This window comes from Bos indicus x Bos taurus, chromosome 25 (assembly GCF_003369695.1).
Source record: "Bos indicus x Bos taurus breed Angus x Brahman F1 hybrid chromosome 25, Bos_hybrid_MaternalHap_v2.0, whole genome shotgun sequence".
NCBI lineage: Eukaryota > Metazoa > Chordata > Mammalia > Artiodactyla > Bovidae > Bos > Bos indicus x Bos taurus.
In genome coordinates, this window is record NC_040100.1 from 15,358,619 (window position 1) to 15,386,546 (window position 27,928).

At 49.4% G+C, this 27,928-nt stretch overlaps 2 protein-coding genes across 8 annotated transcripts; one reads left to right on the forward strand and one right to left on the reverse strand.

Moving 5' to 3' along the window:
* The first annotated feature begins 8 nt into the window (after positions 1–8).
* On the forward strand, positions 9–9,041 carry ZNF668 (zinc finger protein 668). Of its 2 annotated transcripts, XM_027527627.1 has the most exons (4): positions 9–102; positions 2,979–3,105; positions 6,248–6,916; positions 7,358–9,035. In XM_027527627.1, exons 3-4 carry the CDS (start codon positions 6,270–6,272, stop codon positions 8,568–8,570), a joined length of 1,860 nt encoding a protein of 619 aa, XP_027383428.1. In that variant the 5' UTR covers positions 9–102; positions 2,979–3,105; positions 6,248–6,269; the 3' UTR covers positions 8,571–9,035. The 2 variants fall into 2 exon arrangements, with proteins under 2 accessions (XP_027383428.1, XP_027383426.1); XM_027527625.1 differs by lacking the exon at positions 2,979–3,105 and having other exon boundaries at positions 7,358–9,041.
* Positions 9,042–9,123: 82 nt separating this feature from the next.
* On the reverse strand, positions 9,124–27,754 carry STX4 (syntaxin 4). Of its 6 annotated transcripts, XR_003508714.1 has the most exons (12): positions 27,451–27,748; positions 27,162–27,263; positions 26,949–27,048; positions 26,738–26,812; positions 25,936–26,006; positions 24,162–24,270; positions 24,002–24,078; positions 23,292–23,429; positions 22,281–22,391; positions 18,937–19,224; positions 15,421–15,594; positions 9,124–10,789 (listed from the first exon to the last, which is right to left on the reverse strand). XR_003508714.1 is itself a non-coding variant. In XM_027527630.1 (10 exons), the coding sequence occupies exons 1-10, from the start codon at positions 27,478–27,480 to the stop codon at positions 19,183–19,185; spliced, it is 855 nt and encodes a 284-aa protein (XP_027383431.1). In that variant the 5' UTR covers positions 27,481–27,748; the 3' UTR covers positions 17,918–19,182. The 6 variants fall into 6 exon arrangements, 3 of the variants coding, with proteins under 3 accessions (XP_027383431.1, XP_027383430.1, XP_027383429.1); XR_003508715.1 differs by lacking the exon at positions 15,421–15,594 and having other exon boundaries at positions 9,124–10,677; XR_003508713.1 differs by lacking the exon at positions 15,421–15,594.
* Between the last annotated feature and the right edge of the window lie 174 nt (positions 27,755–27,928).

A 27,928-nucleotide genomic window follows, 5' to 3' on the forward strand; every position in this document is an offset into this window, starting at 1 on the left:
CCCCGCTGGGTCCTAGCGCCTGCCCCTCCCTGGCAGAGTCCTGGGCTCTGTCGGTGAGAGGAGCTGCAGCTGACGCCACGGAGCCAGCCCAACTCTCTTGAGGTAGGAAACGCCGGCGGGAAGATGCAGAGATCCCTGGGCAGCCCCAGTGGGGACGGAATCCGAGCAGGCCTCAGTTTCCCTTTGGGTGCCTAGGGCGGATGGGGTTGGCCTGGCCCGAGCGGTGCGGGCGGGGCGGGAGGAGTGCGGCCCGGGGAGGGCGCGGACGGGCTCCAGGCCCAGCGGGTCCTAGAACCCGCCGGCTGTCCCGGCGGACCGGCAGCGGCAGACGCCTGGGCTTAGGCGGCACGGCTGCCCGCGTAGTGCCGTGCGGACCCGAGGGTCCTAGAGCCCGCCATGTTGCGGGCTTTTGTCCCAGGCGCGCAGCCCGCCTAGCATGGTCCCTGGCGCCGGCGGCCCCCCCGCCCCGGTCGAGGTCCTGGCCGCCCCTCCCGCGGTCCTAGAGAACGCCATCTTGCAGGCCTTTGTCCAGGGTCTGGCCTTCGGTCCATTCATTTGTTCATTCTGTCATTCTTCGTTCACCTTTTTGCTGTGTTCCCCGGGGCCACGTTTTCCCAGGGCATTTCCTGAGAAGAGCGAGCCCAGGGCCCTGCCATGTGGGGTTGTCTGTCTGGCAGAGGCGCCGACACGTAGACAGTTGCAGGGAGCAAGAAGCGCAGGGTTTCCGCAGTTCTTGGCTCTAACGCCCTTAAAAGTCCCACATGCCTTAGAGACCCCATTTTACCGATGAGGAAACTGAGGCCCAGAGCGCCATGGCGCTCTTACCTCTACTGCCTGTTAAGTCTTCCTGAGGACATTGGGGAAGCAGGTATTTGACGAATGCAAAAAGAGCTTTCCCACTGGAGAAAGCAGAGGGAACTGCAGATGGAGATGGATTTAGGTGGGGAAGTTTGAGAATTGTAGCTGGAGCTGAGGTCGCTGTCGGGAGGGGCACACTGCCGCTAGAGGTGAGGCCGGAAAAGTGGGTTGGGATTACCTTGTGGATTGACCAGATTGGATGCCTAGGAGACGATTAGCTCTCATCTCTGCGTGGTTCACAGTTCCCCATCTGCCATCTCACCGGATCCCTCATGGCCTGTGAGGCCTTTTGGTGACTACTTGTTTAGACGTCTGGAGACTGAGGTCTGAGAACATTAAAAAAGTGGCTCTTCACTGTCCCTGCCCGCAGGGTTCTAGCTTAAACTCGGAATTAAATCTCTGGATCCCTGGAGATAAGAGTCTGTTCAGGCAGCAGGAAGTCATCCCCCTCCTAAATCCAGTAGTAAACAAAGATAAGGCTCCCACACCAGAGCAGTGAATCCACTGGGATATTTGGACCTTGTGAACTTGGAAAGGCAGAGAAATTCAGTACAAACTCCTGTTATTGGGGAGGTGGAAGCTAGAGACCTGGGTTCAGATACTGTCTCAGAGGTTGATCTGTTCAGTTTGTTTTGGGGCACCAAGCATGGTTCTATTTGTAGAGGATACAAAATAAAGGTACCTAGCTCTGTGCCAGCCTAAATGCTTGCGCTAGAGACAGAGAATTAACAACTGAACCATAAGATGTGTAAGTGCTAGCGAAGCAATAATCAGGGGACAGAGCAGAAGTTTGGGAGGCAGACCTGGCTTTGAGTATGGGCTGTGACCATGACTTATTACTTCCCTTCCCTGTGCCTCAGTATCCTTGTCTGTAAAATGGGGGAAAATGGGGAAAACACTACTTAACGTAGTCTGTTCAGTATATAACAGACTGTTATATATAACAGACTATATATATATAACAGTATATATAACAGTATATAACAGACTGTTATATAACAGACTACCAAGTCTGACAGTAACCAAAACAAACAAACAAATGATAGCAGACTGGGGGCACAATGGAAGTTTATTTCTCATGGTTCTGGAGGTTTAGGTGTCTGAGATCAAGGTGCTGGCTGATTCAGATCCTGGTGAGACCTCCTTTCTAGGATTATATATGTGACCACCTTCTAAGTTCTCACATGACCCTTTCTTCCATGCCTGCACATATTCATTCATAACAAACTCCTAGGCAGTTGTGAAGCTTAGCTTGAGTAGTACACATAAAATGCTTAGAATGATACCTGGCCCTTGGTAAATTTGCCAGAAATGTTATCCAGATGAACAACACGAAGGAGATTAAAGAGGAGGGGAACAAAGAGTGATTAGCAGGGATGCAGATAGCACTAAGAAAGGTGGTCAGGGACTTCCCTGGTGGCTAAGACTGTCCTCCCAATGCAGGGGATCTGGGTTCGATCCCTGGTCGGGGAACTGGATTCCACATGCCGCAGCTAAGAGTGCAAATGCCACAACTAAAGATCCTGCACGCCACATATAACACCTGGTGCAGCCAAGTAAACTTAAAAAAAAAATTTTTTTTAAGTGTCAGGAAAACCCTCTCTAAGGAGGTGACAGGGAGCTGAGACCCAAATGGAATCAAAGAGATAGCTACACAAAGATCCTTGGGGAATAGTGTTTCTAGCAGTGGACATGGTTAGTGTGAAGTCCCTGATATTGGAAGGAATTTAGGTCTTTGAGGGTGGAAAAGGGGGAACCTGTGTAGTTGGAGCCTAGTAAGCCAAGGAGAGGGGAGTGGGAGATGGGATAGGCAGGACTTAGGTAGTTAAGGGCCTTGCTGGCCATGGTCTTTGTCTTGGGAGCCCTGGAAGGTCTCATGGTTTGGCTAATAAACCTTAAGTAAATGAAGAACACTAGAGAAAGAGCCCAGCCCAGTTCAGTTCAGTTCAGTCGCTCAGTTGTGTCTGACTCTTTGCGACCCCATGGACTGCAGCCTGCCAGGCCTCCCTGTCCATCACCAACTCCCAGAGTTTACTCAGACTCATGTCCATTGAGTTGGTGATGCCATCCCACCATCTCATCCTCTGTCATCCCCTTCTCCTGCCTTCAATCTTTCCCAGCATCAAGGTCTTTTCAAATGAGTCAGCCCTTTGCATCAGGTTCGAAGAAGAGCAGAGAAAGAGCCAGCCCAGGGACCTGCAGATTTGGGTTTGAGTCTGGGCTCCTTGACTAGCTATGTGTCATTGGGTAAGTTTTTTCGCTTATGGAGGCCTTAATCTCCACATCTGGGGAAAAAAAAATGTTAAAAATGCCTCTCTCCTGGAAGCTTCTGAAGATCCATGGATGTGTCCTTGGTTCTTAAATGTTAAATGTTAGTTGGGATGACATAGAAAACATGTTTAGAATAGGTTTATGAATCCTACCCCACGTTCCCTGGATGATTATTCTCATGCAGGGAGCTCGTAGAGTCATCACTGTAGGGAGTGGTGGGTGGAAGAGTCCTCTGAACAGGGAAGTGAGGAGCTGATGGTGGGGTTTTAGACAGGGCCTAGCCTACCTGGCTGTGCACTGTTGCTGGAGCTGATGTCTTCTGGAACTTGCCTGGTGCTCCCCTCCCATTTTCCCTGGGAAGTGCCTTAGGACAGGTTTACCCCTCCAGCTACCTGGTTCCTGGCTGAGAGGGGGAGATTGAGGCTCAAAGCTCAGAACCCCCAGGTCCAGCCCTCTGAGAGGGAGACAGAAACATAATGGGAGCTGGCTCTGGTCTCCAGGCAATTCTACTGGGATGTGAAAAGACCAAGGTGTAACCTGAGCTCAGAGTTCTGGTCCCCACAGGGTTGGCCCAAGCAGCAGACAAGTCTGGGAGGGTCCAACAACCCAAGGCAAATTAAAACACCTGGATTTCAAGTCTGCTGCATGAGTTATTAGCTATGTGATCATGGGTTAATCACTAACCTTCTTGGAACCTCAATTTTGTTTTTAATAAATTTTATTTATTTATTATTTTTGGCTGTGCTGGGTCTTTGTTGCTGTGCACTGGCTTTCTCCAGTTGCGGCAACTGGGGGCTACTCTCTAGTTGCGGTGCTCGGGCTTCTCATTGAGGTGGCTTCTCTTGTTGCAGGGCACAGGATCAATAGCTGTGGCGCACGGGCTTAGTTGATCTGAGCATGTGGGATCCTCCCAGGTTGGGGATCGAACCCATGTCCCCTGCATTGGCAGGTGGATTCTTAACCACTGGACCACAGGGAAGTCTAGAACCTCAGTTTATTCGTCTGTAAAATGAGAATAAATAATCCTGATCTCAGAAAGCTATGAGAGAATAAGGTAGCACATGCAGCAAAGTGTCTGGCTCTGATAAGATTCAGTAATTGAGGGTAGTAATTATTATCTCATTGAGCCCTGCCCAACCCTGTGAAGTAAGTCCCCTCTTTTTTCAGATGAGAAAAATTGAGGTCCTGGAGCAGGAAGTACATTGCTCAGGGTCAATGTACAGCTAGGAAGCGAGCAAGCGAAGATTCAAAGCCAAGCAGTTTGACTTCAGAGACTGCACTTAACCACAAAGCTACATTGTTTTTCTGGACCTCAGTCCCTTATCTGAGAAAGAAGGGTAATGATAGAACTTATCTCCTGGTGCCCATGTGAAGTTCAAATGAGTTAATGCATGTAAAGAGTTTAGGATATTGTTTGTTATTTAGCAGGCGCTCTGTACATGTGAGCTCTTATTTTTATTAAGGAGAGTGTTCAGATTGTCCAGAAATGATCGGGAAGGGAGGTTGTGAGAGCCTCATCCAAGGATAAGCAGTTCCCCTAAAAACTGTAGGTGGGATTCAGCACTGGGGAAGGTGGGGCCTCAAGCCCTTAACTCACCTTCCAGTCCTAGGATTTAGTGGGGAAAGTATGAAAACCAAGCTGGGGTGGAACAGAGCTATGTAGGATGGGGGCCAAAAACCAAGGGGAGATGTAGGATGAGCTTCCTTTGGGGAGTAAGGCTCCAAAAGGAAGGATTGGTGAGATCCATAACAGCCAGGAAGGACCCGGGAACTTGTGTGGTGTGATGAAAGCCATGGGAAGTTCCTGAGTAGGGGACCGAGCATTACATGGCACCTTAGGGAGAAGACTCTGGCTGCCTGTGCACACTAGACTGTGTATGTAGGGGACAGGAACTGAGGCAGGGCCACTAGGCAGAAGGATGCTGATTCTAAAGATGCACCCCTTGCCACTCACCCTCAGGGACTCCTGCATCCTCCCTGAGTCATAAATTAAAGCCACCAATCCATGAGGTATACGGATGAGGAAACAGGCCCAGAAAGGAGAATCCTGACCTCCCACCTCCCGGTCCACCTTCTGGGCACACCTGACTCCCCTCCCCTCTCCATAGCATTGTCCTCCTCACCTCACCCCCCACCCTGGCTGCCCCCAGCAGCTGCTGCAAGCACTCCTTAAGTGGATCTGCTATAATCCTCTTCCCTTCATCCCCCAGGGAGGATGAGCTGGTGTTAAGACTAATGTAGCCATTAATCCTATTTCCTCCCATCCATGATCCCAGGAGCAGTTGGGTGGAGGGTGTCTGGACTCTGAATGGAAAGAAAAGGGGCTGTGACTACAGCCGGGTGTCCCAGGGGGCCAGGCTAGAGCAGATACATTGAGTAGGAGACAGAGGCTTCTAAGTTCTGCTAGCAATGACTCAAGCCACTTGGAGAGTGTCTGAGCTCCCCATTACCAGAGTTATGGGAGCAAGAACCAAAGGGCCATTCCAGAACAGAGGGTGGACCAGGATTCCTATCTGGGGTGGAGTATCTTACAGCTGTGCAAGGCCAGAATTCTGTGTGAACAGTTGTTCCCTCAGAGAGCTAACCAACCAGAAGGGAAAGACAAAATACACATGCTGGGGACCTACCCTTCCAGACAGATGATGCCAGTCACCACATTTAGCCCGCTGGCTCTGCCCTCCTCTGGATCCTTGTCTGTCTTTCCTGAGCACTTAGAGACCTTCAGGCCAGACTCACATCTGGGTAGCCTCCATGCCTGCAGCCTGGCACAGGTTTGGACGCTGAGGTCAAGAACGTGAAGATGGTGAGATGGACCAAGCCTGGGGCTTCTCGGAATGCCACAGGGCTTGGAGAAGCCCAGAAGCTGGGGAGAGAAGTGCCAGTGAACATTTGGATGATCCCAGCTTCCCCCCTCAGCTCCTCTGAAGTCACCTAGTCCAGCCCCTTTCATCAGTGAACGGACCAGAGGGGCAACAGGAGCACAGAGACAGAAAGGATATGCACCCGGGTGGGACATGCAGATAAGAGTTCCTTCTGAGGCCTCAGAGGGCTTTGGTGAGGAGAGAGCCTTTGGAGAATTCGGAAAGGGGTGTGGCTCCTAACTTTGCTTCTCTTGCAGAGAAGATCCGCCCATCGAGGCCATGGAGGTAGAGTCTCCGGAGGAGCGGTCCCCAGCCCCGGGCTACAAGCGCTCTGGCCGCCGCTATAAGTGCCTGTCCTGTACCAAGACTTTTCCAAATGCACCCCGGGCAGCACGCCATGCTGCCACGCACGGGCTTGCAGACTGCACTGAGGAGATGGCCGAAGCGAAGCTGAAGCCAGAGACAGACCCCAAAGCGGAAGATGCCAGCGGGGACAAGGTGTCAGGTGCAGCGGCCAAGCCTCGGCCCTATGCTTGCCCGCTGTGCCCCAAGGCCTACAAAACAGCACCAGAGCTGCGCAGCCACGGGCGCAGCCACACGGGCGAGAAGCCCTTCCCTTGCCCCGAATGCGGCCGCCGCTTCATGCAACCGGTGTGCCTGCGCGTGCACCTGGCCTCGCACGCTGGCGAGCTGCCCTTCCGCTGTGCGCACTGCCCCAAGGCCTACGGCGCGCTCTCCAAGCTAAAGATCCACCAGCGTGGTCACACGGGCGAGAGGCCCTACACCTGCGCCGACTGTGGCAAGAGCTTCGCTGACCCCTCGGTGTTCCGCAAACACCGGCGCACGCACGCAGGCCTGCGACCCTACAGCTGCGAGCGCTGTGGCAAGGCCTATGCAGAACTCAAGGACCTTCGCAACCATGAACGGTGAGGGAGGTGGACTGGGTGGGGGCGGCTGAAGGGTTGGGAAGAGTGCACCAATAGGGTAAAGACGTTGAGTCCCAGAGAGCGGAAGGAACCAATGGGAAGGCGAGTGAGGCGGATCTATGGGAGCTGGAGGGTGAATCTGGGATCTGATTAGCCTGGGTTCCTAGCGTGCAGGGAAGGGGGCGGGGCTTGAAGTTGGGCTGCTCCTAGGATCTTTGGTCCAGTGCAAGAGGTGGTGCGAATGGGGTCCAGGTCTGTTGCATGCAGTGACGAATCTGGAACCTATACCTGTCCTGAAGGCTTTTTACTCTGGGCTACAGCGCTGTGGCCCATAGACCAAGGCCCCGGAGAGGTTAGGGGGCCCTAACTTACAGTGCAAACAGGCAGCGGGGGTCAGGCGATGGGCTGCCACCTTCACACTGGGTCTCTGCATTCCCACAGGTCCCACACCGGCGAGCGCCCCTTCCTCTGTTCAGAGTGCGGGAAGAGCTTCTCCCGCTCTTCCTCGCTGACTTGCCACCAGCGCATCCATGCGGCGCAGAAGCCCTACCGCTGTCCAGCCTGTGGCAAGGGGTTTACGCAGCTCAGTTCCTACCAGAGCCACGAGCGCACGCACTCAGGCGAGAAGCCCTTCCTGTGCCCGCGCTGTGGCCGCATGTTCTCCGACCCCTCAAGCTTCCGGCGCCACCAGCGGGCACACGAGGGCGTGAAGCCCTACCGCTGCGAGAAGTGCGGCAAGGACTTTCGGCAGCCGGCTGACCTGGCCATGCATCGGCGGGTGCACACGGGCGACCGACCGTTCAAGTGCCTGCAGTGTGACAAGACATTCGTGGCATCCTGGGACCTCAAGCGGCACGCGCTGGTGCACTCGGGCCAGCGGCCATTCCGCTGCGAGGAGTGCGGGCGAGCCTTCGCCGAGCGAGCCAGCCTTACTAAGCACAGCCGGGTGCACTCGGGTGAGCGCCCCTTCCACTGCAATGCCTGCGGAAAGTCCTTCGTGGTCTCATCCAGCCTGAGGAAGCACGAGCGGACCCATCGAAGCAGCGAGGCCACAGGGGCTCCCCCACAACAGGAGCTGGTGGTGGGGCTGGCACTACCGGTCAGCATGGCTGGCGAGGGCCCAGCCGCCCCAGCATCAGGGGCGGCGCTCGGAGACCCTCCAGCTGGGCTGCTGGGGCTGCCCTCGGAATCGGGTGGTGTGATGGCTACCCAGTGGCAAGTGGTGGGCATGACGGTGGAGCACGTGGAGTGCCAAGATGCAGGGGTTGGTGAGGCTCCTGGTCCCTTGGGGGCGGCAGGTGAGGTGGGGGGTGAGGAGGTGGATGAGAAACCACCCCAGTTTGTGTGCCGGGAGTGCAAGGAGACGTTCTCTACGCTGACATTGCTGCGACGGCATGAGCGCTCACACCCAGAGCTCCGGCCCTTCCACTGTACCCAGTGCGGCAAGAGCTTCTCAGACCGGGCTGGGCTGCGCAAGCACAGCCGCACCCACAGCTCTGTGCGCCCCTACACCTGCCCCCACTGCCCCAAGGCCTTCTTGAGTGCCAGCGACCTGCGCAAGCATGAACGCACCCACCCTGTGCCCATTGGAACCCCCACGCCCCTCGAGCCCCTCGTGGCTTTACTAGGAATGCCTGAAGAGGGACCAGCCTGAGGTCCAGGTCCCTCTGCCACACTCCTGGGAACCCTGCCCCTATGAGGTGCTTCCCAAACCCCCCTTTGCCGCAGATCACTCTTAGACTTCAGATCCATCTCTGTGCCCAGGCAGCTAGCTCATCCTGACAAAGCTGGGGACAGTGGTGGCTGGTAGCAGTTGGCAGGAGACCTGGCTCGCTCCAAGCACCACTCATTAAAGCATTCAGTTGACACTGGGTTGTCTTCTGTGTTCTGGTTGGGGGTAAGTAACAGAGGAGTTTGGGCACCTGATAAGGTTTAGTGGAGATCCCTGGACTGACAAGTTAGAAACTAGAAGGGTCTTTGGGTGCATTGTTTTCTCTAAATATGTTTTCAGAATATCTTGTGATGAAGGGTTCCAGGATCAAGTGAGTACCGGGAATTCCTGTACCTTCTTGGGAATTCTTGGTGATCAAAGTATATTAAAGTCATTGATAAGTCCTGCAATGAACAAATCTGTTTAGCTTCTTTAGCCCATAGTTATTTAACCTCTTACTGAGAGTTCTACTTCTGTCTTTTTACAGATAATAAACTGAGGCCAAAGTTATTATATTTCCTATAAATTATAATAACAGACTAGAAAATATACTTGGAGTCCCATTCTCAATAACAACAAAACCCATAAACTACAAAGAAATAAAGCTCACACAAAAAACACAAATCCTACATGAAGAAAATGGCATCTCTATCCTGAAGGATATAAGACCTAACTGAATGAAGATATACCATGTACCTGAATGGAAAGATACTATTAAAAGCTGTTGATTCTCAGTTTAATCTTTAAGTTCATTGCCATTCAAAAGGATATTTTTAACAGAACTTGAAAATCCTAAATTCCTGTGCAATATATATTTTTAAAAACTGGAGGTGATAATTAACACTAATTTTTCAAAGACCAAAAATGGAAAAACAAAAATGAGGCCCTACAGTGTAAATTGGTACAGCCTCTTGGAAAGATGATTTGATGTTTATCAAAAGTTAAATGCTTTGTGATGTATGTGATCATTATGCTGTACACCTTAAACACAGTGCTGTATGTCATATCTCAGTAAAACTGGAAGAGGAAAAAAGAAGCAAGCAAACACATTTTTTAAAAAGTAAAAGGACTTCCCTGGCGGTCCAGTGGTTAAGACCCCTCACTTCCAGTGCAGAGGGCATGGGTTTGATCCCTGATTGGAGAACTAAGACCCCACAAGCCATGCAGCACAGCCAAAAAAAAAAAAAGCATACACTTTTCGACTCAGCAAATACACCTCAAAGAATTTACACCACAAATATCTTTTTCCAATTCTGTGACAAAACTGAAAATGAAAGATTGTTCAGTGCAGCAAAATATGTGATGACTGGGAACACCCTCTATGTCCATTGCAAAGGTCTAAAAGCCACTGTAAAATATATTATGCAACAGTTTTTAAAAAATTAGACTTGTCAATCTGTGTCGTTGAATAATATCCAAAAAAAAAGTCAAATGAAAAAGTGCACAGCAGTGTGGTTAGTATTCTCCCATTTGGGCCGAATTACTCGTAAGCGCTCAAATCCAAGTGCACGGAGGAGTCCGGTGGACTGCAGGCCACGGGGTCACAGAGTCGGACACGACTGAGCGACTTCACTTCCACTTTTCACTTTCCTGCATTGGAGAAGGCAGTGGCAACCCACTCCAGTGTTCTTGCCTGGAGAGTCCCAGGGACGGCGGAGCCTGGTGGGCTGCCATCTATGGGGTTGTAGAGTCGGACACAACTGAAGCGACTTAGCAGCAGCAGCAGCAGCACAGTATTTCTAGAAGGATACTCAGGAACTGATTCTGAACTATAAATTCCAACTACTAGGGCCTTTCACAATTATAAGACAAACCAAAGCCAAAGGTCACAGTGAACCAGATCCTCCTTTCCACACTGTCACCTGTAGACTTGGGGGCCACCAAGTTGGCAGCCTTAGGAAATGTGGTGTTCAGGCTCCCTCCAGCCCATGTGCTGCTAGCACCTGAAGCAGAAGTAGTAGGTATCACCTTAGTGTCAGGGACCTCACGTCCATTCTCCATAGCAGAACAAGGGGGCCGCGTGGCAACAGCAGGGACCAGGGTGTAATGGCTGCAGAAAGAGGGCACCAGTTTGACCAAGGACACTCACTGGCCATACTCACACCCAGAGCAGGATAAGCACTGTCCCTGGGCCTCCTTTCTGTCCAGGCTGGGATCAAAGTCTAAGGGTCCAGGAAAGAAACAGACATCAGATGGGGAGATTGAAAGCAGGAGAACTTTTGTTTACTACTGACTTGATTTTTGAACTCGAGCAAGATGCTTTATCTTGGGGGTTGGGGTGGCACCTTTTAAAAATATATTCTTGTAAAGATACCATATGGGCTTCCCAGGTGGCACAGTGGTAAAAAAAATCATCTATCAAACAGGAGACTCAAGAGGCAGTTTCCATCCCTGGGTGAGGAAGATCCCCCGGAGTAGGAAATGGCAACCCAGTCTAGCATTCATGCCTGGAAAATCCTGTGGACAGAGGAGACTGGTGGGCTCCAGTTCATGGGGTCACAAAGAGTACTGGGCACAAGTGAGCACGTGTACATATACACACATACACAAAGATACCATATACACTAATCGATAGATCTCCCTGGCTATGTGTCTACAATGAAGGATGGAGTGGGTTCCCTGAATGTTTAGAAGAGATGCACAACTCCTGCTCCCTTTCTGGGCCCAGACAATCCGCCCATCCCTTGGGCCCCCTTCTCTGACACCCCCAGCATCCTATACCAAAGTTCCTGCTCCCTGAGGACTCAATCTGACTTTCAAAAAAATTAACAGTGTTATTAAAATAAAATTCATGGAGAAGGAAATGGCAGTCCACTCCAGTATTCTTGCCTGGAAAAGCCCATGGACAGAGGAGCCTGGAGGGGGGGGGGGGGGGGGGGCGGGGCTGCAGTCTATGGTGTTACGTGACTGAGCACGTGCACACATGAGGAGGGTGGAGGGAGATGGATTGGTAGCAATATACTGGTAAAACTAAAAAAAAAATTAATATACCCTACAATTAACCTGTCTGAAGTATATAATTCGGGGGTTTTTAGTATATTCACAGAGTTATGCAATCATCACGATCTAATTTTAGAATATTTTCATACCCCCCTAAAAGAAACTCCATAGCTGTCACTTCCTATTGATCCCAAGCCCCCATTCCCTGACAATCCTTTACCCTCAGCTCTAGGCAATGGATCATTTGCTTTCAGTCTCTCTAGATTTGCCTGTTGTGGACATTTCATGTAAATGTAGTCATACAATATGTGGTCTTTTGTGACCAATTCTTTTACTTAGCATAACATTCTCAAGGCTCATCCATGTTGTATTGATAGTTTGATCAGATCTTCTTTCCTTTTTATTGTCAAATAATATTCCATTGTATGGCTATACTACTCTGTTTATCCATTCATCAGCTGAATGACATTTGGGTTTCCATTTTGGTCTATTATGAGTAATGCTGCTGTGAACATTCATGTACAAGTTTTTGTGTGGACATCTTTTTAAATTCTCTGTGTATATATCTAGGGATAGAATTGCTGGATCATATGGTAACTGTATGTTTAACCATTTGACCAACTGTCAGGCAGTTTTCCAAAGTGACTGCACCATTTTATATTCCCACCAACAAGGCATGAATGTTCCAATTTCTCCACATCTTCATCAACAGTTGTTATTATCTTTTTTATTACAGCCCTCCTAGTAGGTGTAAATTCGTGGTTTTGATGTGTTTTTCCCTGGTGGAAAATGATGTTGAGGATCTCTTCATGCACTTATGGGGCATCTGTATATCATCTTTGGATAAATGTCTGTTCAAGTCCTTGGCCCATTGTTTTCACTGGATTGACTCTGTTGAGTGGTAAGACTTATGTATTCCAGATACAAGTTCTTTATGATTTGCAAAAATTCCTTTCCATTGGGTGGGTTGTCTTTTTACTTTCTTGATGGTACCCTTTGAAGCATATTTTTAATTTTGAGGATGTCCAAATTGTCTATTCTTTTTCTTATTGCTTGTGCTTTGAGAGGGACTTCCCATGTGGCATTAGTGGTAAAGAACCCGCTTGCCAATGCAGGAGACTTCAGAGACATGGGTTTGATCCCTGGGTTGGGAAGATCCCCAGAGGAGGGCACAGCAACCCACTCCAGTGTTCTTGCCTGGAGAATCCCATGGACAGAGGTTACTGTCCATGGGGTCATAAAGAGTCAGAGACAACTAAAGCCATTTAGCGCCACACACTCAGGCCTGTGGGTTTTTTTTTTTTTTTTTTGAGTTCCAACAAAACTTTATTTAAACAAGCAGGCAGCAGTGAGAGGGTAACAGGTAGCAAGGCCAGAGGTCCCCAAGCAGCAAGAAGAAATAAGCTGCAAGTGGCAGACATTTTCCCTTCCCTACACAAAATTAAAGAGTGCCCAACTCTTTGGGACCCCATGGACTGTAGCCCACCAGGCTCCTCTGTCCATGGGACTTTCCAGGCAAGGATACTGGAGTGGTTTGCCATTTCCTTCTCCACAGGCCTGTGTTTTGAAAGCCATTATCTAATAACCCATTTTCTAATTCAAGGTCATGAAGATTTATGTCTTTGTTTTCATCTTAGAGTTTTAGAAACATTTACAAAGTTTATAACTTAGTTATAAACTTAAAAGTTTAAAATGCATAAAAGTTTTTTTTAATAAATTTTAAGTTTTTATAGCTAAAAGCTCTTCTGTTCAGATTTTTGATCCACTTTGAGTTAATTTTTGTATATGGTTTGAAGTAAAGGTCCAACTTCATTCTTCTGCATATGATATCCAACTATCCCAGTTCCATTTGTTGAAAAGACTATTCTTTCTCCATTGAGTTGTCTTGACTTCCTTGTTGAAAGTAAACTGACTATAAATATGAAGGTTTATTTCTAGACTCTCAATTTTATTCCCTGGGTATATATCATTCTTTATGCCAGTATCACACTGTTTTGCTTACTGTAGCTTGGTAGTAAAATTTTAAATCAGGACATGTGAGTCTTCCAACTTGTTCTTCTTTCAAAATTATTTTTGTTTTTCTAGATCCCTTGCATTTCCATATGAATTTTAGGATCAACTTGTCAACTTTTGCAAAAAAGAAAAGGAAACTGGCTGGGATTCTGATAGGGATTGCACTGCCTCCGTAGATCAATTTGAGGAGTATTGTCATCTTGACAATATCAAATCTTTTGACCCATGAACATTTGGGAGTTTTAAATTTTATTTAGATTTTAATTTCTCTCAACAGTGTTTTATAGTTTTCAGGAGTATAAGTCTTACATTTCTTTTGTTAAATTTATATAGAAGTATTTTTTCCTTTTGTTGCTATTGTAAATGGAATTGTTTTCTTTTTTGGATTGCTCATTGCTAGTGATGAGAAATACAATAGATTTCTGTACACTGTTCCTCTATTCTACAACCAAAATATTTCATATTTTGTTCCTATATTTCATGCCACCAAAAAAGAAAAGATGAAACAAGTCATGTACTCCAACATGCAATCCTAGGACATGCATTTTTTGTTGTTTAGTCTCTAAGTTGTGTCCCACTCTTTTTCAAGAGTGCTGAGCTGGTTTATTAGCTCTAACTTTTTTGTGTATATGAATTCCTAAGGACTTTTTATATACAAAATCATGTCATCTGTAAAATGAGGTTGTTTAGTTCTTCTTTTCCAATCCGGATGCCTTTTATTTATTTCTATTGTGTTTATTTTTACAGTGTTAAACAGACATGATGGGAGCAGACATCCTGGGTCTGTGGAGGGGAAAACATCCAGTCTATCATCATTTAAGTATGATGTTAGCTGTGACTTTTTCATAGATGCCTTTTGATAATTAGCAAGTTATGGGAATTCCCTCTTATTCCTAGTTTCTTAAGCTTTTTTAAAAATCAAAGTTGTTGGATTTTGTCAAATGTATTTTCTGTGTCTATTGAGATGACCAAAAGGTTTTTGTCCTTTATTCTATTAATAGTCTTTATTATTACTACATTAACTGATTTTCAGATGTTAAACCAACCTTGCATTCTTGCGATAAACCTCACTTGTAGAGTCATTTTTATATATTGCTGGATTTTGTTTGCCAGTATTTTGTTGAGGACTTTTACATCTATGTTCGTAAGAAATAGTGAGCTGAAGTTTTCTTTTCTTGTGATGTCTTTGTCCCCATTATCTGGATAATTCCAGACAGTCTGACTTCTGGCCCTCACTTTTCTTCTGTCCCAACTTCCTTTAATCCCCTGACTCTGCCAGGACTGTTCCAGGTAGTGAATGCATCTTGGGAATGCAAAATCATAGCCCCCGCCGCTAGGGCAATAGCTGACATCACTCCTTATTATGGATTGCAGTCATCATCCCCTCCCCAGCCAAGTGGCTGGATAAATTAGAATTCCTCACAGGAGAAAACTCTAGCACCAGGGCCAAAGCAGGGAAGGCAGCAGGCTCTGTAGGTGGGGCAGTGATTCTGGATTCAACCAAGGAAATTTGGTGACTTGTTCTCAGTTACTTATGCATAACCCACTCTCAGGCCTCCCAAATGGTGCTAGTGGTAAAGAACCCGCCTGCTAATGCAGGAGACTATAAGAGTCTCAGGTTTGATCCCTGGAGGAGAGCATGGCAACCCACTCCAGTATTCTTGCCCGGAGAATCCCATAGACAGAAGAGCCTGGCAGGCTACAGTTCATAGGGTCTCAAAGAATCAGACACAACTGAAGCAACTTAGCACAGACACAGACAGCCCACTTCAACAAAAATCCCTCTCCCTGGAGCCTGCCTTCCATTCAAGTCCTATCCCAGTTCTGACTAATCTCTTACCTGTTCCTTACACTCAGCAGGCTCCAGCCATGCTGACCTTCTGTTGATTTGTTTCTTCTCCGTCATGGAAACTTTGCACTTGCTCTTTCCTGGTGATGGAACCCATCACCCTAAATTTGCCCATGATGTTTTCTGTTCTTTCACATCTCCGCTCAAATCTTGCTGTTTCTATTGCTGCATAATAAATGACCACAAACTTAACATCTTGAAAACAACATCTATTTCTTATACTATGGTTCTGTAGGTTCAGAAGTCCAGGCTCTGACTGGGCTTCTACTTAGTGTCTCACAAGGCTGAAGTCAAGGTCTTGCCCAATGTGAGCTTTTATCTGGAGGCTCTGGCATAGAATCCACTTCCAGACTCACCTGGGGGTATTAACAGAATTCCGTTCCATTTGCCTGTAGTACTAAGGTCCCTGTTTCTTTGTAGGCTGTCAGCCAGAGGTTTGTTCTCAGTTTCTATAGGCTGTCTATATTCCCTGGCTAGGAGCTCTTCCCTCTTCAAGGTCAGCAATGGTGCATTGAGTCCTCCTGCTTCAAATTTCTCTGACTTCTGTCTTCCTCTTCTGTAGCTAGCTGGAGAAGCTTCTCAGCTTTTAAGAGCTCATATGATTACATTTGGCCCATATGAATAATTCAGGACAATCTCCCTGTCTCAACTGATTGGTGAACTTAATTACATCTACAAAGTCCTTTTTGGCACATAACATTCATAGAGATTAGGGCATGGAATCTTTGGGGGCCATTATTCTCCTTACCACAGTTCACCTTCTAGGCCTCAAAGGTGCACATCTGTCCCACAAGCAAAATGCATTTACTTCCTCCCAAGGTCCCTAAAAGTCTCATCCCATGGCAGCATCAAGTCAGAGTAAAAAAAAAAAAAAAAAAAATCTCATAAATCTCATCAAACCAAAAGTCCCAAATCTCATTATCTAAATTAGATGCAGATGAGGCTCTGGGTATAATCCATTCTGGAGTACAATTCCTCCCATCTGTGGACCTATGAATCTAAAAAAAAAAACAAGTCATGGGAACTCCCATGGCAGTCCAGCGCTTAAGACTCTGTGCTTCCAATGCAGGGGGCTTAGGTTCAATCCCTGATTGGGGAATGAATATCTCACATGTTGTGCCATGCCACCAAAAAAGAAAAAGAATGAAACAAGTCATGTACTCCAACATGCAATCCTAGGACATGCATTTTTTGTTGTTTAGTCTCTAAGTTGTGTCCCACTCTTTTTCAACCCCATGGACTGTAGCCTGCCAGGCTCCTGTCCATGAGATTTCCCAGACAAGAGTACTGGAGTGTGCTGCCATTTCCTTCTCCAGGGGATCTTCCTGACCCAGGGATTGAACCTGTGTCTCCTGCACTGGCAGGCAAATTCTTTACCACTGAGCCACCAGGGAAGCCCGGGAATTGCATCAGGTGATAGAAATAGACATTCTGGTTAAAAAAGAGGAGAAATGGAAAGCAAAAAGGAGTGACTAATCCAAAGCAATTTCAAAAACCAGCTGAGCAAATTTCTTTAGCTTTCCAGGCCTAAAAACAATCCTCCATGGTTTTATTCTGCTTTCTGAGCTGTCAGTTCTGCTCTTTGAATTAGTCACCTTCCCTAAGAAGCCATTCCTGACTATCTTTTAGAACAGCCCCTGTAATTTTTTGTCACAACACACTGATTAATTTTTTAATAACACATATCCTGGTTTGGAGATGTCTTGACTGTTTGTTTATTTTTACTATTTATTTGTTCATTTTATTTATTTGCCTGAGCCAGGTCTTAGTTGTAGCCCAAGGGACCTTCCTTGCATCATGCGGAATCTTTCTTTGCTGGGGATTAGCTCCAGAGCGCATGGTGCCAGTAGTTGTGGCTTGCAGGCTTAGTTGCTCTGAAGCATGTAGAATTTTAGTTCCTTGATTAGGGATTGAACTCATGCCCCCTGCCTTGGAATTGCAGACTTAACCACTGGACCACCCAGGAAGTCCCACAAAGATGAGTTTTAATGAAACTTTGTGGCTTAAGGGTCTTGTCAGTTGCATCTTTCACTGGTTAAAAATTTGGATCAGGGAATTCCCTGGGACTCTTCACTCACAATGCAGGGAGCACAGGTTCAATCCCTGGTAGGGGAACTAAGATCCTGTATTCTGCACAGCAGAGCCAAAAATGCATTTTTTTTTTTAATCATTTGCCTGGAGTTTCTATATTCTCTTCCATTTCTGCTTAAAAAGTGGCCAATTATTTTCTGAGTCATTTTTCTTATAGTAACTTGTCAGATGCACCCAACAGCAACCAGGGCATGCTACTAATATTCTCTTTCCCCATTTTTTGGCCTAAATCTCTAAACTCAGTTGGACATTATTTGTACTCTTAGTTCTATTTCCAGCTTACAGTTTAAACAAATGCTTCACCATTACATAACACACATCACCATCTTTGCAACTTCCAATGCTAGTTTCCTCACCAGCCAGCCACTGTCCAGATCCAAAGTTAATGACACACAACTCAGGTTTTTCTTTTTATTGTAGCAACGTCTCACTTCTGGGTACTAGTTCTGTAACAGCTGAACTAGACTTATGATAATTTGGTAAAAACCAACCTCCAAATATCAGTGGCTTCCAGCAGGAGAAGTTTCTCATTTACATCACACCTCATTTTACAGGTGAGCTACAGATCAGCTTCATGTCCTGTTAATTCTGGGGTCCAGGCTGAAGAAGTCTTCATCTGGCAATTGACAGGTTCGTGGCAGAGGAAAAAGAGATGGGAAACTGCCAGACTACTCACTGGTGCTTAAAGCTTCTACTTGGAAGTGGTGTCTTAATATCTACTCAGATTCCAAAGCATGTTATATAGCCAAGCCTATTGTAAGTGGGCATGAATGTATAATCCTCCTCACGTGAGGGGCCCAATAGGAAGAACAGCATATATGTGGAACAGCAATATAATCTACTACAGGGCTGTACCAGAAACGTCAATCACTGAGTTCATCCATTCTTCCTTCACACACACTGTGCGGACGCATTTTGAACCTTGTAACATCTCTCATACATCCTGTGTATGCGCTAAGTCACTTCAGTCGTGTTCAACTCTTTGCGACCCTATGAACTGTAGCCCACCAGGTTCCTCTGTCCCTGGGATTCTCCAGGCATACACCTTGGTCAAGGGTAAAATCTTGACTCAAGGTAAACAATTCCCAAGTAGGTCAATGTAGCCTGACCTAAACCAATCAGGTCTCTTTTCTTAAGAATCTGAACCATGAAATATTCAGTGGGTGAGGAATAAGTGGAGAAGGCTGCAGCTGAAAGGTTGTGATACAAGATGGATTTGGAAAAGCCACAATTCACGCAGACGGTGTTCCTTAAAAGTTGGGCTGACAGCACCCAACTTTTCAGTGAAAAAATTTTCCCATAGCCCCTCACTCAGGTTGGTTTCCCTCACAGAAGGGGTATACACAAGGGAACTTGTAAAAGCTCCAGTGCCTGGGTCCACTTGCCTACTAGGTCTGCTCCAAACCTGCCACTCACCTGTTCAGAAACCTTCCATGGGTCCCCACAGCCCATCGGAAAAATTCAAATTACTGAACCCGCCATCCGAGCCCTTGCTCGGCCGTCTAGCCAACTCTTCTGAGAAGTTCTGGATGGCGTCCTGAGACAAGTAAGCAGCCTCTCGGGGGTGGCGCTGTCCAGCACTGCCAAGCAGAAGGCACATGCCCTACGTGGACACCCAGCTGCGTAGACGTGGCAATCTCCGCGTCGGTTTGACAGTCTCTGTCAGATCCCGGTAGGCGCCACGGGTTGCAACTTCAGTTGATTCTGAAGGCAGAAAAGTGAGAGAGTGGATAAAGGCGACCAACAGGACAGGATTCCGCTGAAGAAGCAGGCCGTAGGGGAAGAGATGGAGAGTGGAGAATCATGGAAGCCCAGAGTCCAAATCAGTCTTCTACTGAGGCAGCATCCATCCGGTCTCGCAGTTTCCCCATTGGGTGGACATCTAGAGTGTTTGCACGCTGCTAAAAACGAGGGCTTCTTCCTGCAGGCGTCTAGTTTCTTCTGTACACGGGACACAGGACCTCAAGCAGGACTAACGCGTAGGTACACTCCCGGAATCTCTAGCAGCCGCAAGTTCCGGCTGCTAGGGGGCGGGACCCGGCCACGCCTTCTCACGTGAGGTCCTGAGCCCCTACCCTCACGGGTCTCTCCCAGGCCAGCCCCCTTCCGCCTTATTAGGCGTTTGATCACGCCCCTTGCGCTGTGTGATCCAATCGCTTTTCGGTGCGACTGAGGTCTCGCTCTGAGGCCCCGCCCACACCTAATTGCAGTTTAATTCCGGATGCTCACTCCTTCAGGACGCCCTGCGGACCAATCCTGATGCTCTTCAGGAACAACATTTAGGTCCGCTGGCCAATCCGAACGGTCCGTTTTCCAAGTGTCAGCCCGGCCAACCCCTCAGCCACGCCCCGTAAGCTCGGTACCAAGTGTACCCCTCGGACCTGGCGCAGGCCCCGCGCAACCGCCGCTTCCGGGCCACAGGGAGGCGCTGCAGGAGGGCGCCCAGCTTCGGGAGGAAGCCGGGCAGGTCCGATCGCACGCCACTGCGGCCCAATCCCGGCCCCTGGTCCCTCCCCCAGCCCGGTTCCAGGAGCTGGGTCCGAGTCTGCACCAACTTCCACTGGCCCATCCCTTCCTTGGCTCGCGTCGCCCCGGCGCCCACGTGTGTACCCCATACTTGGCGGCCGAAGCAAACGATACAGCTGGGCAGCCAGGAGCAGCAGCGGCAACCAGTGGGATCGAAGGTGGGATGGGACAAGGCGGCTGGAACCCCGCCCCCAAACCTTGGTCAGGGGTCAGGCCCTCCCCCATTCCTACCAGGCTTCGGAGGCAGGAGCCCTGAAACCAAGTTTCTGGAAACAGGCGCTACATCCAGCTCCAGAAACCAGGCATGGGTCTTGGAACTTTTAGAAATTTCGAGCTGGAGTCTGGAACTCAGGTGAATCATAGAAACTCGGCTCCTCGGCCTCCTCTATCCGCTTCAGCCACAAGACCCCTGAGAAACAAGGTGTGGGCTGATTCTGAGTGCCTCCCTCTCTAATCTGAACTCTTATATAAAAGGCAATGCCACACCAAGTGGGGAGAGGGAGCGGTGGGCGGGTGACTGGGAGATTGGCACTGACATATATACACTATTGTTTTGGGGTTTTGTTCAGTTGTTCAGTCGGGTCTAACTCTTTGCACCCCATGGACTGCAGCACGCCAGGCTTCCCGGTCACTATTGTTACACTATTGTTACTATGTATAAAATAACTAAGAGAACCTACTGCATAGCTCAGGAAACCCTATTCTTTGCTCTGTAGTGACCTTAAATGGGAAAGAAATCTAAAACAGAGGGGATAAACGTACACATACAGCTGATTCACTTTGCTGTACAGTATAACATTGTAAAGCAACTATATTCCAATAAAAATTAATTTAAAAAATAAATAGGGACTTCCCTTGGTCCAGTGGTTAAGAATCCGCCTGCCAATGCAGGAAACACGGGTTTGATCCCTGGTCTGGGAAGATCCCACATGCTTCGGGGCAACTAAGCCCTGGCACCCTGGAGCCTGTGCTCCACAAGAGAAGCCCCAGAGAGAAGCCGGTGCACCACAGCTAGAGAGTAGCCCCTGCTCATGGCAACTAGAGAAAGCCTAGGAGCAGCAACAAAGACCCAGCACAGTCAAAAATAAGTAAATTAAATAAATGAATACAAAGAAAAGAAAAGGCAATGCTTTTTTCTGAGCACAAGGCCTGGCCTGTTGAACCCTCTGCCTGGCAATCTCTTCACTGATTCTTCCTGTAACTAGCCATTGGACTCCCTGCTTCCCATTGGACTCAAATATGGCCACCTCTGGGACAGGCCCTTCCTTGTCCACTGTATCCAAAGGAACAGACTCAGTTCCTTTTTCAGAGTGCCTCTCCTGCTTGGCCTCAGGAATGCCCCTTCTTCTTGGCCTCAGGAATGCCCATAGACGCCACACACACATCCCTCTGTGTCTCAGCCTGGCCTGGCTCAGCCTCACTGTTTTGGGCTTAGGTCCTCACAATGCTCTTTCCCCAGGGACAGTACTGAGCCACATGTGGGTGTCATCTCTTCCAGGCCCCATCCATTTTCATGGGAGAGTAGAAGGGCGCTGCCAGCCTGGCGTGGTCACCTGAGACAGTCTGATTTGAGTCTGCCTGGGCTGGGTCTGTCCCCCAGGGTGGCGGGGAGGTGAGCAGGCTGGATACCTGAAGGCCCTGGACCAAACTTTTCAAGGACACGCGTGCACAGGGGAATCTCCAAGGTTTTTGTTTTTTTTTTTTTAATTTCTTACAAAACTACATGTCTCTGCCAAACAGGACACTGCAGGCCTGCCCCCAGGCACTGTGACCCAGGGGTGAGGCCCCCATGGATGAGTGGCTGCCGACCCCAGAAGAACTGTCTGCCCCTCTGCACAAGGCCACTGTGAGGAAGGGGTCTGGCTGGAGGCTCTGTCCAGCCCACCCCCAGCTGCTGGGAGAGAAGGCAGACCCTGGGTCCCTGGTGCTCTTAGTGTCTGCAAGGGAAGGCGGCAGAAGAGGGTCTGAGAGGAGAAAAGGCTGGGGTCGGGTATGGGGCAGGCCAGGGGGCAGGCCCACGGTATTTCACCAAGAATATGCGGCGCTGTCAAACCAACGTGGAGATGACAATGATGACCACCAGAATGAGGACAGTGATGGACAGACAGATGGCAATAAAGACTTTCTTCTGTGGGAGAGGAAGCAGGGTAGGGGGGGTGGGTGTCAGGGAAACTCAGGAGTGGAGGGAGGGCCACCCGGGGGGAGGGGTGGCGGGGGGAAGGGCGGAGGCTCACCTTGCGCGCCTTCTTCTGGTTCTCCAGGGCCACCTTGACATGTTCCTGCCCACGTTCCACATAGTCTGCTGAGCTCAGAATGTTCTTCTCAATCCGGTTGATCATCTCCCCCTGCTCGGAAGAGGAGGCGGTTCAGGCAGGAAGGAATGACTGGGGGCGGAAGGCCCAGCAGCTCCTCTGCCCACCCCATCCAGAGGACTGAAGGACACTCCTGGCAGAAAACGGTGCACTAAGGAAGAGGTGGGGACAGGACCGCATGTGACAGAAGTCCACACGCCTGGGGATGGCTTCCAGGCTCCCTCCTACCGTATGCTCCCTTCTGTCCTGCACCCTCGCCCCATACAATTTCTACTCGCAGTGCTGGCTGGGAGCGGAGCACCTTGAATGGCTCATATGTTTTCACAGAGGGTGATCTTTTGTCCCCTCGCAAACCTGTCTGAAGTCCCTTGTTCTTTAGGCCTGGCTCCCAGCTGCTGGGAAGCCCTCCCTATCGCTGCCTCCTCACAGTACCACCAGCCTTCAGATCCTGGACTCCTACAGAGTGAAATCTCTCCCCCAGGACTCCCAGCTGCAAAAGGGCACTGGGGTCAGCTCCTCCCAGATGGACCTGGAAGCTCCCTTTATCATGAGATAAGGGCCGGGGGAAGAATACCACCTCCCACCCCACCCTTGTCTACATTTTAGGAGGCAGGCCCCTCTAGGGGGCAACTGAAGAGCTCTTAAGTGTACAAGAATGGATTCTGTTGCTGGAGGAGGAGCCAGGGTTGGGGCCATACGTGGTGTGGGCTGCAGTTCAAGGGATGGGGTACAAGGTATAAAGCAGTAATTATTGGAGTAGCTACTGAGGAGGATGAAATCTGGGAACACAGCTAAGGATAGAAGTAAGGGCCAGTCTGGAGGGTAACAAAAGCCTTGGTGAAAGAGGCTAAGGGTGGAAGCAGGCTGACAGTCATGACATGCTCTCACATCTGGGGACTGGATCGAGCCCAGCCAGCAGCCTCAGGCACCCACCTGCATCTCCACTTCAGTGGCTAAAAAAGTGAAAATCTCATGAAGTTCACGGATACTGCGCTCCAGCTGCTGGATCTCGCTGTGCCGGGCCGAGATCTCATTTAGGGCCTGTCGAGTCACTTGTGTATCCTTCAGTATCTGCAGAGTGGACAGGAGTGATGGGACAGGTCACAAGGAAATCAGCAGCACGTTTAGAAGTTCCTGTTCAGCTCTGGGGCAGCCCTCGGGCCTAGAACTGGGGCCCAGGCCCTAATGAGGGATGCCAGGCAGGCTAATATGTTCCCTTCTGGGCCTCAGGATTCCCTCCATGAAAAAGGGCCAGGAGGGCTTCCCTGGTGGCTCAGTGGTAAAGAACCCACCTGCTAATGCATGAGATACCAGTTCGATCCCTGATGGAAGAAGATCCCACCTGCTGCGGAGCAGCTAAGCCCGTGTGCCACAACTACTGAGCCTGTGCTCTAGAGCCCCAGAACCACAACTACTGAGCTCACGGGCTGTAGGGCCTGTGCTCCACAACAAAAGAAGCCATTGCAAGGAGAAGCCCATGCACCGCAACTGGAGAACAGCCCCTGCTTGCTGCAACTAGAGAAAAGCCTGCACAGCAACAAAGACCCAGCACAGCTAAAAATAAATAAATAAATAATTTTTTAAAAAAAGGACTCAGAGAGGATGGGGGGCCCAGCAGAGAGAGGCTGGTGGGGGCCACTCACATTGGACACAAACACCTCGCTCTGCCCACTGTCCAGCATCTGCTCCAGCTCCTTGTCAGACACCATTCCAGCATTTGCTGTGAAGGAAAAGGCCAGGCTCAGAGCTGGTTGGGTCAGCTGACCCTGTGTGCCGGGCACCACAATGGGCACCACAACTCACTGATCTTCAGCTGCCTCCGAATCCGCTCCACGTTCTTCTCCCGGTATTCAGACTGCATTAAGTTGCACTTGTTGATGAGCTCCACAAATTGCTGGGACAGGACCCCGTGCTAAGGAGGGAGAAGAGAAGCTGGGGACCCCTGGGCAGATCCCTGCCTGGTCTGGGCCTCAGCAGCCCCTTGGGTACAATGAGCAAAGAGCATGAGCTCAGAGGTACCTGTGGCCTTGACCTCTTTGAAAGGCTCCCGTGGTCTCTCAAAGTAAAAGCCATAGCCTTTCCCAGGGCCTACAAGGCCCTACAGGACCCACCCCTTCCCACCTTCCCTCTCTCATTTTATGTCCCCACACTGTCTCCCTCTCTCCTTCCCTCCAGCCACAGTGGGCTCCTGACTCCTCCCTGATCAGAACACAGCCCCACGTCAGGCCTCTGCAGTTGCCAGTTCTTCAGCCCAGAATGCTCAGGCCCCACAGAAGCCTGGAAGTCTTTGTTCCAGTGTCACCTTTGGAAGTTTTCTCCACCTTGTTGGAATCTGCCTTCTCCCGCTGTTCTCAATCCCTCTTCTCTTTTCCCTTAATACTTCTATGTTCTACAATAATTGACTGATTTATTATGGTGACTCTCTCTCCCCACTGGAATGAAATCTCCATGAGGATAGAGATCATTTGTTGACAGCTGTTTCCTAAACAGCTAGAAAAGGGTCTGGCATACAGTAGGCCCTCAAAGAATATTAGTGGAATGCTGGCTGAACACCACCCTCCCTGCTTAGACTAAAGGTGTGCCAGGATACCTGGCAGTCAGCTGATTGCCCAGATTTTGCAGGCCCACCTGGGCACTCAGCCTCTCACACAATGACTACCACAAGCCCCTCACCCCTCACCCCCCGGAAATGCCTTCCCTGCTTGTCCATTTTCCTGATGTCTAAAATCTGCTCATTCCTTGGAGTTCCTTTTTTCCAGGACACATCTGCTATCCTGGGTTCAGCTGCACCCTTTCAAGATGCCCAAATTGTAGAGGGGGCAGTTCTTGAGGCACCAACCTACTGTGTTCCCCTCTTTGTTTGGCAAAGTAATAAAGCTACTCTTTCCTTCTCTTCCATTAAAAAAAAAAAAAAAAAAGCCCAAATTGTTCAATCTTCAATCTGGGATCTTTGCTGAGTTCTGGGCCCACCTACTCCACCTCTGATCTCCAAGAACTCCAAACCATGCCTCTCTGGGCACCCAGAGGATACTGCTCAGACCATTTCAAATCTCCTTATTAAGATGATGATACTGTGGCCTTCCCCCAACACACACACCAGGGAAGTTCCTCTTTCTAACTTCTTGAATTCTGTCCTTGGGGCAGAGGATGTCCCCATCACATGGGTAGGGAACCACCTAGTCACTTGACTGCACCCTCTTTTTCCCTGGGCAGAGTCATTAACTACCAAGTCCTACCTGAGTAATGTCTTTGTCATCTATGCAAGCTTAACTCCCCATCTTGGCTTCTAGAAAGTATATCTCCTACAGCCAAGCCCAGATCATGTCTGGGGTCTCAGCAACTTCTCACTGAATGGAGGAGAAGAAGGCAAGGTGTTATAATGGATTGGAAGTCAGAAGACCCGGGTTCTTGACCTTGAGGTAAATCCTTTTTTTATCTCTGAGCCTTAGTTTCCTCATTTGGAAAATCATCAGGTTGGATTTAATGATCTCTAAGAGCCCTGCCTTCTTACATCTGCCATCTAATGATCTACTGAACACTTGCTGAAATGTCCTACTTCTGGGAATAATGAACCCACCTGGGTTTTTCTCATTCTTGTGTTGACGGAGTTATAATTCTCATCAGCTTCCTCCTTCTGGGGCTCTATGGCTATGGAAAGACACAAAAGTATTGGTAGAGGAGGGGGTTTGACCTCTGGCTTCTGAAATTCATTTGGGGACTGGGACCCAGCCACCCAGCCATACAATAGAGATACAATATCTCCACGGGGCTTTTTTTTTTTTTTTTTTTTTTAATAAAATTCATCATAAAATGACTACTTCTGAGCCTCTGACAGGCAAAAGTATATTTTTCTTTGCAATAAATACATCAGAGAATTCCCACATGTTTGGAGAAGGTTCCTAACAAAACCCACATCTTCCCGCCCAAAGAATACACACTGGGCAGCAAGAATTGTAGGAGTACAGATGATCCTTGCACAACTGTGTGGGTCCACTTATACCCAACTTTTAAGAAAATAAATGCATACTACAGTACTACACAATCCACAGTTGCATGAATCCACCCTTGCAGAACCTGGGATGTGGAAGGCAGACTATACAGTTATATGTAGATAATGACCTGAAGGTAGCAACGCTAACCTCTGCCTTGGACAAAGATCAAATGGAAATGGTTTCATTATAAATAAGGGAACCTGAGAGGCAGGCATATGCTGTGGAAAGAACTTTGGACTGGAAGCCAGGAGATGGAGATTCTAGACTTTGGCCTGCTGTGTGACCTGGATATATATCACTGGCCTCTCTGGACCACACACTCCCCAGATATACCAGGAGTTGGGCAGGATCAGAGGAAAGTATCTGGCTGAGGTCCTAGGAGCTCACCCTTCAGCTGCGCGCGGATGTCCCTCCCTAGCTGTTTGATCTCGTCGCGCAGGTTCTGCAGGTCCTGCTTCATGCCTAAACAAGAGAAAGCCATGATGCCCAAATAGCAACCTCTACCTCAACAAATCTCCCTGGCCACCACCTGTGTGGAACTACAACCCCCACAAGCCCTCTGGTTGAGCATGCGTTCTGCACCCAGGGTTTCACTCACTCTCCTCGGGAAGGGGCGTGGCCAGGATGGTGACCTGCTGCTTCTCCAACTCTCGGACTTTATTCTCTAGCTTGACGATAGTCTGCCGAATTGTCCGAACCTGGGGACGATGACCGAGAGGGCTGAGGGAGATATGGGGGGTGCTCCAGGCTGCTCTGCTTCTCGGGCCCTCCAGCCCCCTCGTGAATCCTGGCTGAGATTCCAGCCTCTTACCTTCTGGAAGAACTCATCGTCCGGGCTCCCCAGCCGTGCAGTACCCGGGTGTACCACCAGCGCGACTCGCTCCTTGTCTTCATCGTCCGAGCTGTCATCCCCCTGCCAGGGCCGGGGTCACTGGCATCACTTCCTTGCTACTGCTCTCCCCCAGCAGAACTCACGGGCTTCCGGGACTTACCTTCCTACCCCACAGTCATCCCTCCCGGCCCCGAGGACCAGGAGTCCTGCATTCCGGCAGACGCCATCCCGTCCACCCGGCCCCAACCCTGCTGCGCCAAATTCTCACCTGCCTCAGCTCGTGGGTCCTGTCCCGCATGGCGGCCCGAGATCCCTCTCGCCGGCGCCGGAGCCCGGCGGGCCTCAAGATTCTAAGTTTGGAACTCCCGTACCCAACTCACACTCTGACACTCCCCTCCGCCCTCACCCTGCAGACCCCAAACCCTCCCCCAAGAGTCGCTAGAGGCTCTGTCCCTGGCACCATTCACAGTTTCAAAGGGAAGGAGCCGACCTCGGGGACCCCCAAGATTCCACAGGTTGGAATTCCCTTTTCTTTCCCCCCCCCGCCCTCTCCTGTAGCCTCGGCCCCGCCCCCTCTGGAAAGACTGGAGCATGCGCACCGGATCGCGTCTCTTCCCCACCCCAGGGAAAGGCTGAGGTCGGAAGCCGCAGCGCCCCGAACGGAAGCGAAATTGCCAGGACGTGAGAACCCGCCCCCTTTGCCGGAACTATCGCATCTTCCAGCGGAAATCTAGTTGCCAAAACGG

Excerpts from the sequence above, each read along its gene's own strand:
- ZNF668 (XM_027527625.1), top strand. The coding sequence starts at position 6,270 with ATGGAGGTAGAGTCTCCGGAGGAGCGGTCCCCAGCCCCGGGCTACAAG. Across the intron at positions 6,917-7,357 it reads GACCTTCGCAACCATGAACG|GTCCCACACCGGCGAGCGCC; the intron begins GTGAGGGAGGTG and ends GCATTCCCACAG.
- STX4 (XM_027527628.1), bottom strand. The coding sequence starts at position 27,480 with ATGCGGGACAGGACCCACGAGCTGAGGCAG. Across the intron at positions 27,264-27,450 it reads GGACCCACGAGCTGAGGCAG|GGGGATGACAGCTCGGACGA; the intron begins GTGAGAATTTGG and ends CGGCCCTGGCAG. Across the intron at positions 22,392-23,291 it reads CCACTGAAGTGGAGATGCAG|GGGGAGATGATCAACCGGAT; the intron begins GTGGGTGCCTGA and ends TCTTCCGAGCAG.